General features: G+C 35.9%; 4 protein-coding genes across 4 annotated transcripts; all 4 read left to right on the forward strand.

Moving 5' to 3' along the window:
- Positions 1 to 2,476: 2,476 nt before the first annotated feature.
- On the forward strand, positions 2,477 to 4,011 carry LOC125211788 (chalcone 4'-O-glucosyltransferase-like). The gene has a single exon (XM_048111722.1). It carries the CDS (start codon positions 2,506 to 2,508, stop codon positions 3,850 to 3,852), a length of 1,347 nt encoding a protein of 448 aa, XP_047967679.1. The 5' UTR covers positions 2,477 to 2,505; the 3' UTR covers positions 3,853 to 4,011.
- Positions 4,012 to 6,231: 2,220 nt separating this feature from the next.
- Positions 6,232 to 7,030, forward strand: LOC125215985 (late embryogenesis abundant protein At1g64065-like). The gene has a single exon (XM_048117578.1). The coding sequence runs from the start codon at positions 6,277 to 6,279 to the stop codon at positions 6,829 to 6,831; it is 555 nt and encodes a 184-aa protein (XP_047973535.1). The 5' UTR covers positions 6,232 to 6,276; the 3' UTR covers positions 6,832 to 7,030.
- A 635-nt stretch (positions 7,031 to 7,665) lies between these two features.
- Positions 7,666 to 8,190, forward strand: LOC125210150. Its single transcript, XM_048109721.1, has one exon. It carries the CDS (start codon positions 7,666 to 7,668, stop codon positions 8,188 to 8,190), a length of 525 nt encoding a protein of 174 aa, XP_047965678.1.
- A 5,749-nt stretch (positions 8,191 to 13,939) lies between these two features.
- On the forward strand, positions 13,940 to 15,131 carry LOC125212659 (late embryogenesis abundant protein At1g64065-like). Its single transcript, XM_048112886.1, has 2 exons — positions 13,940 to 14,573; positions 14,708 to 15,131. Exons 1-2 carry the CDS (start codon positions 14,214 to 14,216, stop codon positions 14,912 to 14,914), a joined length of 567 nt encoding a protein of 188 aa, XP_047968843.1. The 5' UTR covers positions 13,940 to 14,213; the 3' UTR covers positions 14,915 to 15,131.
- The last annotated feature ends 346 nt before the right edge of the window (positions 15,132 to 15,477 follow it).

Raw genomic sequence — 15,477 nt, forward strand, 5'->3', positions numbered from 1 at the left:
ATAATATATCACGGAGCAAGAATACAAATAATAATACTCCCCAATAAATATAAAAGTGGAGTGAATTTCACTTTTTTCCACAAAGAATTAATTAGAATCCTAATTTAAATAGGATATGGCAAGATATTCTTAGATTTGGCAAGATATGGTAAGATATTCTAGCATATTTATATTTATTCATGGAAGAGAATAAATAAGGGATCAAATAATATAATAACAAAATCCCTTCTCCCATTAAACAAGGGATTTTCGAAAACTCCCCCTAGAGACAATATAGGGGCCGAAAATTTCACCAATTACAAAGGAATAATCGGACTTTGGATTTAATTTTGGATAATTATCCCAAGCAAATAATTAAATCCAAGAAAAATATGATTCCTTCTCCAATAATAGTGATGGTAGAAAATTCCCAATAATTGGGTAGGATATTTATGAAAATCCTATTTAATCTCACTCATCCCTTAGGAAAATAATTCACCACAATTATATTACTCCGCATCAAATATTCACATATTCAAATTTCACTTCCACTTCACATTTTCCACGACTTTGACCATTCCGCGGCCATGTCATATTTTCTACATCTTTGACTTTTCAACGCCACGTCATATTATCAACAAGTTGACTATTCAACTCAATCTCAACTCTCATACGCAATTAGGTCACAAAGACATCATATAATTAATCACTCGTCAATTAATTCACATATAATAGCATTTAAGGCATTTAATGCAAAAATTTTATAACCCGAAAATTAGGGTTTGAAAAAAATGGGGCGTTACATTTAGCTTTTCCCAGGTCTAGGTTAGCTTAGGAAGTCGTCTGCTTAGTCTAGTAATTGTATCGCTCCATTTCGGTTAATATGCATGATTTTATGTCTCTGCCTAGATCTAGCTGTTAGAGTAGAATATTTCTTTTACCAAGTCTAGTAATTAAAGCTCAACCCCAAAAATTGTGTGGCAGCAGCCAAAAATAGTTTCTGAGTCTTTGAACATGTTAATTACGCATTCATCTCTGTGGATTCGATCCCTGCTTCCATGTACTAATTTTCTTAGCTAAAGCGGGTTGAGGGTTTTGAAGGGGGAGTTAAGGTAGTGATTGTGTGCCCAACGACAGGTGGCTCAAGGTTCTCTGAGTTCCTAGACCCATAGTCTAGAGGATTTTCCGGATCGAGGGTTTTCTTTATTAATTCTGAACACTCTTTCACTGACCATTAAACTCTGACAAGCAAACAACTGACTCTTTATACGCCAACAACCTCCGCATGAAGACCAGCGGCCAAACTGACGACGATGTCATGAGGATGGCGGAGGCGCAATTCCCCTTGAAGGGAGTTTATAAGGAGTTCACCTTCTGGAACTGCTATGAGCTGCTGATGGAGTCTGAGAAGTTCTGGGCGGGTGTCAATGCTGGCTGGCCGAAGAAGCAGCGGCTGAACCTCGTCGGTGACTACAGCAGCAACGGTGGTTCCCATGAGCTCCCCGACGATGCTCAGGAATTCCCGTCCCCTCCATCGTTTACTCGCCGCACCCGCCCGATTGGTCAAAGGATGGCGCAACGGGCCCGTTCTAGGGGAGTCGCCCAGGAGGTCCAGTCAGCATCCGCCCCTACTGGCAAGTCGGCAGCCGAGCTCGCCGCGCTTGCGCGTCAACAAACGCAGCTGAACATGTGGAAAATCGTCAATCAATGGAAGGCGGCAGATGATCATGTGGAGAAGGGGTTTTTTTTAGATCCTTAAGAGTATGCAGGCCGATTTGGCCCGCACACATAGGGCCATGGGAGACGAGGGGGACTCAGCTGCGCTAGATTTGGGATTTCTGGGTAGCGGCGACGAGGAGTGAGAAAGGGGTCGTGTGTGGAAGCAAGATGGTGTTTTTTTTTAAAAAAAAATTATGTAATTTTTTTTGTACTTTTTTTTAATTTATAAATAAAATTATCGCATTTTTCCGTATTTGTGTCGTAAATTTAATTCCGTATTTTGCGTGATTGTAATTTATTTGTTTTTTATAATTTTGCTGGCCTATGGCTAGACTATTGTTTGTCCAGTTTCTTGTCCTGATGATATGATAGAAGGGGTTTCTTGTCCTGATGATGTGGCAGGAGGAGTTTTTGGCTAGGCTATGGGTGGCCTATGACTGGCCTAAAGCCATTGAAGATGCTCTTAGATTTCAATTTATATATCCTTTGAAAATTTATTTTCAGACTTTTGGGACGGATATCTATATAAGCTTTTATTGCGGAGATGATTTATGAGTTGGTACCCTAAACCTTAATATTTCCTTAATTGGTAAAATATGGAGTATATAAAGAGTACATTTCTATGAAATTGGTAAACCTAAGGGCACGACTCTTCCACGTATTCTGTCGTTGGGAGTATTAATGTGGTTGGTAGAATGTATGGTGGGAGTACTCCACTGTAGACAGTTGGAAGTATTTATATTTTTGAAGTAAATGACATGCTCTATAATAAGTGAATCACTATTTCACTAAGGCATCAAATCAAAAATGGAAAAAACCATAGTTCTGTACGCTTCGGCGGAGCATTTGAACCCCACGGTAGCGCTAGCCACCTTCATCTCCACACACTACCCCACCGTCCCCATCACAATAATCAGCACCGCCGTCTCCTCCGCCGTCGCCTCCACCCCTCCCTCCGTCACATACCGCCGCCTCCCCGACCTCTCACCGCCCCAAACACCAATCAAAAACCACGTCGAGGCCTTCTTCGAAACCCCGCGCCTCCACAACCCCATCCTCCGCGCCGCCCTCGAAGAAATCTCCCAAAAATCGCAAATCGTGGCGCTGGTCCTCGACTTCTTCTGCAACGCCGCGTGCCAAGTCTCGGCCGCCCTCGGCATCCCCACTTACTTCTACATCACCACCGGTGCACTCGGGGTGGCAGTGTTGCTGAACTTCCCTACCTTGGTTGAGACCGTCGATGCGGACATCGGAGATATGAACGAGTACCTTCAATTCCCCGGCACTCCGAGTATTCACTCATCAGATCTGCCGGAGATAATGTTTTTCCGGGGGAGTAATGTGTATAGCCATTTCTTGGAAACTGCCAACAACATGAGGAAATCATGTGGCATCCTTGCTAATGGATTTGACGGTATCGAAATCAGACTTAAACATGCCATTGAAAACGGCCTCTGCGTCCCCGGAGGGGTGACACCGCCGCTTTACTTAGTCGGCCCGCAGATTCCGAAACTCAATCCAGTTGGAGACCATGACTGCCTCCGCTGGCTCGACTCCCAGCCAAGGAAAACCGTGGTTTTCCTCTGCTTCGGGAGGAGGGGTCTGCACTCCTCGGAGCAGTTGAGAGAGACGGCGGTGGCACTGGAGAGAAGCGGCCATAGATTCCTCTGGTCTTTGCGGAATCCGCCGGGGAATCCGACTCTGAGTCTGGAGGAGATTCTGCCGGAGGGGTTTCTGGAGAGGACTAAAGACAGGGGATTTGTGGTGAGGACGTGGGCCCCGCAGCGGGAGGTGCTGGGTCACCAAGCCGTGGCGGGCTTCGTGACACACTGCGGGAGGAGCTCGGTGATGGAGGCGGTGGCGAGCGGGGTGGCGATGATCGCGTGGCCGCTCTACGCGGAGCAGAGGATGAATAAGGTTTTTCTGGTGGAGGAGATGAAGGCGGCGCTGCCGCTCCATGCGGCCGAGGGCGGCTTTGTCACAGCGGACGAGCTGGAGAGGCGGGTTAGGGAGCTGATGGATTCGAACACGGGGAGGGAAATACGGCGCCGGGTCGCCGAGATGAAAGCCTCCGCGGCCGCGGCGTTGGGAGAGAACGGAACGTCCGTGCTTGCTTTGCATAACTTTATTAATGATTGTTGCACTCGAGTTTAATGGTTAAGTGATCTACTAATTTCTCAATTTACCTACTTTAATTCATTTTTGTACCTTGTGTTTTTTTGGTTATATTTGTGTGTGTTTTCGTACAATGACAGTACTAATTTCTCAGCCATATGTACTCTTCAAAATAAAGTAAACAGTGCAATTAGTTGATGAAAATTGTGTTTGATCTTCTTCCAATATCTTGCAGCTTTTCAATTTTATGAATATTCATTTTAAATTACTAATTTTTCAAAAGGTCATAAGGGATTTGGCAAGCTCTATATAATTTAGCCCTGTAGCTTAATTTTTGTAAGGTTGTGGGTCAAAGTTACATAATTCATACTCCCTACGTCCCTAAAGAATATTTACTTTGGGCTCGACACGAATTTTAATGCAAAATTGGTAAAATAAGAGAGATGTAGAGAGAAAAAGTAGTAAGTACTCCATAAAAGTATTGTTAACGGAGAATCGATCTCATGAATTTCTAAAATTAGAAAGTACATATTCTTTTTGGACGAATTGAAAAAAAATAGTGCATATTCTTATGGGATAGTCTACTAATCTATTCTTTTTGGACGAATTGAAAAAAAATAGTGCATATTCTTCTGGGATAGTCTACTAATCTAATTATAAAGCGTTTCTAGATTCTATTGGTACTTATCAAAATTCAATTTTATTGTGTCCTGCTGAATTAAATTTAGTACTAGTACACTTATTTAGTTCAATAATTCCGTTGTCTGTCCTCAATGTAGCATGGTATTGCTATCACATAGCAAACACCAAACATGTTAAATTTCGTGTTCGGTGCAGGTTATAATCTTATCACCTCATTTTCCAATATGTAGATATAAATTAATTAAAAATATAACGGTAGAAACTTAACCAAATAAATTAAGCACATGCGTGTTAATTAAGTTGTAATCAGGTTCTCATTCTTGTAATATCCCTGTCTTCCAATAGGCATGCATTGATTGAGTGGGCCCTCTATCTAGATTTTGGAATATGTCAAACATGGGCAACCTCCACTTTCAATCTTCAAAATCAATATCATCACATATTTCACTTCTTTTCTCACTGCACACAAATTAATTACTTGAAAATTTTAATTATATGTAGTGAATGTCTCTTTCACAAATAAGTTCAATTAAAGCGATTAGACTGAACTAAATAAAATGAGTAGCTAAAGATTTCCAACGAAAATTTGCGAAGCCCGCTCTTTTCTTACGAAAATGTCTGTCAATATATAAGATGCCATATTAAATTTAATATAGAAACATGATAATAAAAAGAAATGAACTTTTTTGTTTGTTTAAATATTTTAGTTTCCAATAGACAATAATGTGTAGAGAACAAAAGTAATCTTTCTTTAACGGGAAATTTATTGGGCATAGGTTTGAATATGCCAACTGCCGAGATCTCTTATTCCCTCAAAATAAATGCCTTTGTCTCTCAAAAACAATTGATTTGTCAATTTTTTAAATTGGCAAATTTCACTATTTCAGTCAAATTCTATGGCTAAATTGCAAACAAAAAATAGTGACAAAGATATTGATTATCTTCACTTTCTTATCTTGCTATTGAGAAATTGTATCAACGCAACAATAATGCATGCTGTTAACTTTGGTCCGATCTTATGATCTATGTACATAAAAGAAAATATGTACCCCCCAGTCTCCCTATATAGTTCCTTTTGTCATTTTGATTTGTCCCCCAAACTTAGTCGATTTCTATTTTTAGTAGTATGTTTTTCTTGCTAATGAGTTGGTCCTAAAAAAATGAGTTGGTTTCTGTTCTCCACTAATAATATTCCAATCAGTTTTTCTTTCTATCTTCTTTCTACTTTTCCAATACTAAAACCCGTCTCTTTCCCAAATTCTCTATTTTTACGAGACAGTCGAATATATTTATTCTCTCATGATCAAGATTTACCAAACAAGATATTAAGATAGCTAAATCTAGACGTTGATCACCTCAAAACCATAAGTTGGAAAATTACTCTCAACCTCTCTTTAGGTCATTCACAATGCACCCTTTATATGTCCCTTGGGTGGGTCCCGCACCAATTTTTACTTGAGCCTTTAACAACTTTTCCTTTCTTAGAACTCATGTCCTTGTCGTAGTTATGCCCAACAATTAGGCCTCTTGAATACTAGTTTAAAGTCACACTTAACATGGACAATGATGCAATTGCTTTTAATCACCATGTATGGTCATCCAAATTGGAAGATACTTTATCTCACAAATTGGTTTACAAACCTTCTCAAAGCTAAAGCGTACTACTAGAGCAAACAACAAATGAGCTGTCCCTTTTCCATAGAATATTACACCAACTTTCTTCATTTGGTATAAAATTGCCATACCCCTCTCACCTCCCCATTCCATCTCCCAAAACTCATCATTCATCAAATCATCCCCTAAAAGGAAAAAATCCTAAAAATGCCTCCGCCAACAAACACACCAAACCCCGCCGCAAAACGTAGAAAATGCTTTATCTACATTGCCCTTGCAATCCTACTCCAAACCCTAATCATAGTAGCCTTCGTTCTAATCTTCATGCGCATAAAATCCCCCAAACTCCGTTTCCGCTCCGTCACCGTCGACAGTCTGACGTCGAATTCGGCGTCATTCAACGCCAGACTCACCGGAGAAGTGGCGGTGAAGAACGTGAATTTCGGGAAATTCAAATATCCCGAGAGCACCGTCTCGTTTCTCTACCGGGGAAGCAGCGTTGGCACCGCTCGGATCCCGAGCGGCCGGGCGAAGGCGCGGGATACGGAGAAGCTCAACGTGACGGTGGCGGTGGAGGCGAAGAATGACCGGAATTTGGGCGGCGATTTGAGCTCCGGTAAGATCACGTTGAGTAGTAAAGCGACGGTGGAAGGGAAGGTGCATCTGTTTAACGTTATCAAGAGGAAGAAGACGGCGACGATGGATTGCACCATGGATGTTGATACCAAGACTCGAGTGGTTCAGAATTTGAGATGCGATTGAAGATTGGATTGCACACTGCAGCTTTGTATTTAAAATTCTTGTGCTTTTCTCTTAGTTTGTTTTGGATTTACTCTTTTCTTTTTTCTTTTTCATTTTATAAAAAAATGAACTGTACTTTTGATTGGAATATTGTTGCCTTGTTGTGTGGTATAATGTGAGTAGTGATTTGGATATTTGAGTGATTATTTTATTTTTATCATTTTTCGAGTCACAGTTGCAACATGTTTTGTACTGAAAATGTTTCTGGTCTCACATCAATAAAATGACGATCGTTGACATAAATTGGGAATCATCTCTTTATAAGGTCTTATAACGTTATTTATATTGAATTTAATTCAGTTACAATATCGACTCATTAGTCATTGAAAAAATGAAATTTTTTATAAGTTGATAACGGACAATATCACAAAAAATTTCATTTTTCTAATCATTCTTGAGTCGATATTGTAACCGGATTAAATTCAATATAAAAAAGAAAAAAAAAAGCAAATTTATTCAAGACAAGATTAGTTAATTAAATTCCTAAGTTTGTTAAATAAAGATCCAACAAAAAAACTTCTTAAATTAAAATGTAATTAATATATAGATCTGATCAAACGAAAAATTATAGACCTAGAAACATGGATACAATAACCTAATGGAACAAAATATTTTAGTAGATTAAGTTAAAACTGATACTTTGATTTTGAAACTGGTTTATTGTGGTCCAACAAAAAAGCTAAAGCTAATTAAAGTTATCTTAATCCTCAATCTTCGAACATTTTCCAACATAACTTTCCTTCGGTTGGATCTCCAAATATCCAAGAAAGAAATCCCTACCCAAAAAAAGCCAAAATGCCTCCACAAACAAAACCACAAACCCCAACAAACAGTGGAAAATTCCTATTCTATATCATTGAAGCAATAGCCATCCAAACCATAATCATAGTCACAATCCTCCTAACGTTGTTGCACAAAACACCCCCTAGGCTCCGCTTCCAAACCCTCACCGTCGAAAGGCTAACGCTGAACACAACGTCGTTCAGCATCAGACTCAACGGCGAGGTGACGTTGAAAAACCCTAATTTCGGGCAGTTCAAGTTCCCCGAGGGCAAAATCGTCATTCTCTACCGGAATAATTCTGTGGGCGGCGCTGTTATCCCCGCAGGAAGGGCGAAAGCGAGGTCTGCTGAGAAGATGAACGTGACGATGGTGGCGGAATCCAAGGATTACGGCGGCGAAGGGAAGATGACGTTGTCTAGCAATGTGGTTTTGAATGGTAGAATTAGTGTTAGTAAGCGGAAAGTGAAGGCGGCGATGAATTGCACCATGGATGTGGATACGAGGAGAGGCTTGATCGATCAATTCAAATGCGACTGAGAGTTTAAATATTTTTTCTTAAGGAATTATGTTTGAAATTGTTTCGGTTAATGGTTTCATTTAGACTAAACTTATTTTGGACGATTTAATTGCGATTATTTAATTTCTTAAGTTAATGCTTCCCGACTACTAGTGTCTTATATAGCATGAGAGATATCAAAAAATATACGGTATATTTATATTTGTGCGCATTATCTTGCAAACAGCCCCTTACATGCTAGCAAATAGTACTTCCTAATTCTAGTTTGTGGATTTAGCATGCGGATTTCATTCGTCGTAGAAATTTTTCACCTTTCACTTTTGCTATTTTTGATAGTGGATCTCACCAGAGGCGGATCTAGGTGGGGTTGAGTGTGGTCGGCCGACCCCACCGTCAGTGCCAGAGAGTGGCCCAGAAACGTCCTCCATCAACTTCCGACCCCACCGCTTTCACGTCTCTTGCCCCATCCTCTATATCCAGAACCCGGCGGCGCGTTATGCTGAGAAAGAGAACTAATCTTTTTCATAGCTAGTTTTATGTGAAATGGGCTCCCCAACTGGGCCTTTTTTTTAGTTTATTAATTTAGAACCTGTTCAGCTTATATTCTAGTTATAATACAAGTTCCAATGATAATTTAAAGTCTTATTTTGAAATTTAACGGTACCTTTATTTTATGTTTCAACATTAATAGTTCTTAATGTGAATTCAAAATTTTTAAATTGAATCTTTTACACTTTCCTGTAATAAGGTCATTAATAGTATTTTATTTTTTTGATGTATAGTACTTCATCTGTCCCATTTAAAATGACTCATTTTGTTTTTTTTCATGTGTTTTGAAAAAATCATACTCTCTCCGTCCCAAATTAAGAGTCACTTTTTGCTATAAAAGTCCGTCCCAGTTTAAGAGTCATTTTTAGAATTTTTCATATTTTGTCATACAATTTTACCCCATTCTTTATCAAAATTACAAAAAATGTCATTATCTACATTAAAATAAGAAAAAATGTTTTAGAGACATAATGTCAATGTGACAATGGGGTTTAAATAGTAATTGTACATTGAATTTTATTTTTGAAGAAATTTATATTTTATGTATATACTTTATTAACCTTAAATTAATTAGCTTATTAAATACACTTATTTAAGGAAATAGAACTAATATGCATGTATAGTTTTGTTTTGACAATGTGGGACCTACACATTTTGACGCATGATTTTTTAATAGTATTTCTCATTTTTGTTACATTTATTTAAAGACATATTTTTATAATTTTATTAAATTAATAATATATTTTATTGGTGAATAAAATGCATATCAAACTAGATTTTATTGACTTTATGTGAGATAATGGAATAATTACTACAAAAATAATTAGCAAAATGAAATATTAAATTGTTTTTGTCTCATTTTAGTAAACTAATAATTAATCAAAATATTGATAAACTTATAGATGGTTACTTTACAATTAAATTGAAATAATCTTCAATATTGATAAATTTATTTTTTTTGTTACGTTTTATTCACAATAATTTCTTTATAAAAATTTAAATTCACTATAGATGCAAAAAGTTTACTTGAATTCTTAATTCTTAACTTTTGGAACACTACATTGAAGCTCGATTAAAAAAATCACATGTTCTAACTTATCTATTTAATATTTTAGAGATATATAATTAATACTATATTTTTTCTCATTTTTATATAAAATATTAGTGTTATGGACTCAATTCACTATATTTTGTAACAAATTAGAATTTGATATATGATATATAGTTACATATTTTTAATTCATGTAATATTTAATATTCTAAATATATATAGTTAATGATATATGATATATAGTTACATATTCTCTCTTTTAAGTTCTTAATTTGTGAAACTTTGTGTTGATCTCAATTAAAAAATAATTACATATTTTAAATTCATGTAATATTTAATATTCTAAAGATATATAGTTAATGGTTTCTCTCTTTTTTTAAAAAAATATTAGAGTTCTTGTATATTCACTATATTAACAACAAATTAAATTTTGATATATGATTGAGTAGTATAATTTATACTGATTGGGTTTGTAGCTTTGATTTTAATTATTTGTTCCAAAATTTTAATTTCTTTTTAAATTCTTAATTTGAGTGACAGGGTCTTACTAGTACTAGTCAATTAAAATAAAAAAATTATTTGATATAACAAAGGCTACAGAAAATAACACAAAAATACGATAACACAAAAAAAATACTTCATCATAATAACTATATTATTTTATTATAAATTAAAATTTGAAAAATAAAAATGTTTTAATTTTTAGTAATTTTTATTTTTTTCATATATTAAAATAAGTGATTTTATTGTTGTATATTTTACGGTATTAAAAAAAACAAGCTATAAAAGAATAGTAATTCTATATTAAGTTATCAAATGATTTTATAATTAAATATAATATTTTAGTTGTATGGTGTTTAAATTAATACTACTATAATGATAAATTTATAATCTAAATTAATATTTTTTAAAATACGTATTAATTAACATGGCAAAAGGATATATATACATATGAATTTTTCTGAAATCCATTTATAACTTTTATGCATGATTCAAGTTTATCTCCAATTAATGAACATGCATTTAGATAAATGTATTTACTTTGATTTGATTTTCCTTAACTAGATATATATTCATTTAATATGATATTAGGGTAAAGTAGTCACTAGGCCTGTCAAATCGGATACCCGCGGATACCCGATCCGAAATTTTCGGGTACTCGATCCCGAAATTCCAAAAATCCAATACCCGATACCCGACCCGAATTTTATTTCGGGTACCCGATCCCGAAATTTCAAAAATCCAATACCCGATACCCGACCCGAATTTTATTTCGGGTATCCAGTCCCGAAAAATCGGGTATCCAGTCCCGATTATGATTTTGATTTTGACTTTTTTTTTTTTTTGAAAAATATTATACTCCATATACTGTCAAATTTCTATATATTAAAAATATAGTACTACCAAAGTAGTATTATATACTGTCAAATCTCCATGTTCTGCCAAATATTGAAAAACTAGTACTACTACTTTGCGGCCAACTCTACTATCAAATATGAGTGCTCGGCTGCTCTTCCAACATTGGAATTATATTTAGGCAAAACAATTCAGTAAATAAATAATGATACCCGAAGGTTGTAGCTAGTATGAGATAGTGAACTATATTCCAAGAGGAGAGGGAGAGAGCAGAGATGGGTGGAGGCGCTGTGAATATTAGGATGTACCCTAAACCAGTTTATCTTATACGCTAAACTTATTAATTAAAATATAATTAAGAAATTAAGTTGTATTTAAATATAATTTATTAATTTTAAAAAATAAATTGGGTATTTCGGGTATATCCGATCGGGTATCGGGTAATCCGATCCCGATCCGATATCCGAAAAATCGGGTTTTGGATATCCAATTATCCGACTTTTTCGGGTTCGGATATCGGGTATCCAATACCCGATATCCATTTTGACAGTCCTAGTAGTCACAATATAAAATATAGCTATTGCAAAATGACATAGGGGTATTATGGCTTGGAGACATTATGTCTCTAAATCACTACTCTTAAAATAAATCAAAACAAAAATCAAAAGTCAAAAAGGACCCACTTTCAACCAATTCCACCATCTCACTTCATTTATTACACACTCTACTATCTCACTTCATTTATAACACACTTCAACTCTTTCTTAAAATCCGAGCCATCACAATAAGTGACTCCAAATGTGGGACGGAGGGAGTAATAAATACTCCATCTTTTCATTATAGTTGAGTCATTTTACCATTTCGGAAAGTTTCTTCATAGTTGAGTCATTTACTTATATAATAACTTTTTCCTCTCTTACTTTACTCTCTCTTACTTTGTTCACTTTATACTTTATTCTCTCTACCTTTTCCCCCCTCTTACATTTTTATCTATTTATTTAATACACCCAACATTACCTTTTTAAACTCCGTGCCAAAAAGTTTCGCCTCAACTATATTAAAACGGAGGGAGTAGTTAAAGTAGAGGGGAAAGTAAAGTAAAAGAGAGATTAATGTAGAAGAGAGTGTTTTCTATATTATTTTCTCTTTTATTTTATTTTCCCTCCACTATTTATTATGATTTTATCAAAACACGCGTGAAAAACGAAAGGAGTCATCTTAACTGAGAGGAGGGAGTATATTAATCTATAATTGTTATATTCTCTATTTTTTCTCTTGTTAAATTTTTTCTTGAAGTCATTATTTTACTTATCTTATTATCCTTAATCAGAATAAATTAAAAAGTGTTATAGTTACAAAGGATTAATGGTTGAATATATCATGAGTTTTGTATTTCTAATCAAATCTCTCAAAATTATAATGAAACAATTTTAGTTGTTTGCAAAATGTGTATATTTATTGATGTCAACTATCTTGCACAAAATGGAGTATAACATGAACGTTATACTCCCTCCGTCCTATAAAAATACTAATATTTAAAGTGATACGGGAATTAATGCTCATTTGGTAAAGTAAAAGAGATAAAAAAAAAGGTAATTATAGTATTATTAGTGGAGAATGAGAACCATCTTATTACAAAGAAAGAAGTTACCAATAATAGAAGGAGAAATTTTTATGGGACATTCCAAAAATAGAATATGTCGTTATTTTTATGGGACAGATGGAGTATAAATTGTGATATTGTTTATTCAAATAATAATTATTTAAATATTATATGTGTTGTCTTGTCCGATCTGACCCACGATTATCAATTCCTGGATCCGTCATTTCACCCCATATTCCACTAACTCATTCTTATTATAAAACTAACATATAAAAGTAGGACTCACATGCCATTAATTTTTTCAATCAACTTTCTATTACATTTTTTAAAATTCGTACCGGCTCAAATGGTAACAAATTATTAGGGCCGGAGGGAGTATACCGAAACTCGTAAAACCAGCATGCGAAGGATAAATCAGCACAACCATACAATTTAATCAGCACATTCATACAAATCAGCATAACCATACTATTTAATCAGCACATTCATACAATAAAATTAACGTATGTAAGAACTCAATCACATCGTTATAAACTCAATCTGCATACAGTTGAAGCACAATAAGAAATATCTATAGAAAAAACAATCAGTACATATTACATATTGTAATTATTAGTATATAGTACAAAATGTGCAGTCCTTCCAGCTTTTAGCGATATTACGTCAAAGTTTAAAGGTATGTGGTAATATTTTTAAAGAATATAGGCCACAAATAATATTATACTAGTATAATTTAGAGACTGAAAATGTAACTTTCTTTAATTAAAGTTAGCACATGCATTCCACTGGAACCATATGTGTTGATTCAATTCCGAGTATCAGTATATATAGGAGAGCGACTTAGAGAGGCATTTTCGACGGTATATATAAACTTAATAGAATATATTAAGGTCTCAATCCAAGGAAGTTTCCTTCTGGTCCCAATTTTGAAATAGAGTCATCTCAGTTGACAATATGAAAATAAATTTAATACAAACAAAATTCTAAAGGACCTACATCACGCGTTTATTACTTTTTAATTTCCTTTCTACATCACACATCACAATTCTCAATTAACATATTTTCACATTTACTAGTTATTTTTTATATATAACTAATAGCGTTGGACAACATCTATAAAGATTATACTCCACAAACTTTACTTTTTAAACATAATTTCTTACTTTCTTATAATGATCTTTGCAATAACGTAAGTGGAGTACATAAATCATGCACATGACTCATCATCTCATGTCACTATTTCCTCTTGATATGATACTTTCTTCCTTAACCAAATCTCTACCTACAAATGAAGTGTGGATTAATAAGCAAAATATATTAAACATACATATATCCACATCATACTTTTCCACACATACCTCCCCACTAAACTTTTGCATTGAATGCTGTGTGACACACTCTGATCATAAATCAAATACTATCATTTGTAATTTTCTATTATCAGCGAATAAAGTCTCAAGTGCCCTTCGCTTCAACAATATTGAATGGCGGAAGACAACCGAGAGCTCCGGCGCCGGAGACGAAAGAGATGCTTAATCTGCCTCCTCCTCCTCGCCGTCTTCAAAATCGCAATCATCCTCCCCCTAACCCTCATCCTCATGCAAACCCGTACCCCCAAGTTCCGCGTGACCTCCGCCGCATTCGGCGCCTTCGCCTACTCCGCCGCCGACCCCTCCTTCGACATCACGCTCTACGCCGAGCTCGCCCTCAAGAACACCAACTTCGGCCGCTTCAATTTCGACTCCACCACCGTTTACTTTTCCTACAACGGCGCCGTGGTGGGGTCCGCGCTGGTCCCCGGGTGGACCGCCAGAGCGCGCTCTACCCGGAAGATCAGGGTTCAGGTAGTCATACAAATCATCCATCCTAAAACCAATTGGTGATAAAAGAAAACTGATATAGTGGTTTCAGTTCTCTCTTTACACTGACGTGAGATATTGTTATATGTATTTATTTATTTATTTTCATTTGGTGACAGGTGGAGCTGTCGTCGGCCGGGTTGGTGGACCGGGTTCAGGTGAAGAGCGATTTGGAGGGTGGGGTGCTGCCGCTGAATAGCCGGGCGGCGCTGACGGGGGAGGTGGAGGTGTTGCGGGTGTTTGAGAGGGAGAAGACGGCGGAGATGGATTGTTTTATTGCCATTAATTTGATGCAGACAAGTGTTGGATATTTGAGCTGCCAGTAGCTATACAGTATTGAGTATTACTATACATTAATTATTATAGAATTATAATGCGACATTAAAGTTTCAAGTGCTTTCTTAATGGAACATACTAATGTTTGTGTCTAGCCAATCGTGATTGCCGAATTTGTTGTGGCATTTTATTATTCAAAATAAAATATTGATTAAAATTGTGGATTGTGTAATTATTGTTTTTTGGGAATATTTGCATTGAAATCAATTCACGTGATTATAATTTGGAACTATTACGCAATTAAAAATCCATTTCATTTCGTGGTGAACACTCACTGTAGCCTGGCTTCATGGGCTGGCCCGACCCGACTAGGAAACGGTCTGTTTGCTAAAAAGAGTAGGCAGAGATAATTGGGCCGCTTTTCAGAAATTAAGATCTTTTACGGGCTGCATTTGACCCGATTACCCGGCAATGTTTATAAGCACATATAAATATTTTATGAAGAAGTGTTTTGCACGTAAAAGTATGGGCCGGCTCAAGAGTTAAAAAAATGTGAACTGTGATTTTGTAATTAATTTCTCATGATCTAATATTCATTTTTTATTATCATACT

The sequence above is a fragment of the Salvia hispanica genome, chromosome 3 (assembly GCF_023119035.1).
Source record: "Salvia hispanica cultivar TCC Black 2014 chromosome 3, UniMelb_Shisp_WGS_1.0, whole genome shotgun sequence".
Classification (NCBI taxonomy): Eukaryota; Viridiplantae; Streptophyta; class Magnoliopsida; order Lamiales; family Lamiaceae; genus Salvia; species Salvia hispanica.

Bases quoted from the DNA above. Each gene is read 5' to 3' on its own strand.
- LOC125211788 (XM_048111722.1), top strand. From the start codon at position 2,506: ATGGAAAAAACCATAGTTCTGTACGCTTCGGCGGAGCATTTGAACCCC.
- LOC125215985 (XM_048117578.1), top strand. From the start codon at position 6,277: ATGCCTCCGCCAACAAACACACCAAACCCCGCCGCAAAACGTAGAAAA.
- LOC125210150 (XM_048109721.1), top strand. From the start codon at position 7,666: ATGCCTCCACAAACAAAACCACAAACCCCAACAAACAGTGGAAAATTC.
- LOC125212659 (XM_048112886.1), top strand. From the start codon at position 14,214: ATGGCGGAAGACAACCGAGAGCTCCGGCGCCGGAGACGAAAGAGATGC. The intron at 14,574-14,707 runs GTAGTCATACAA...ATTTGGTGACAG, and splicing joins CCCGGAAGATCAGGGTTCAG to GTGGAGCTGTCGTCGGCCGG.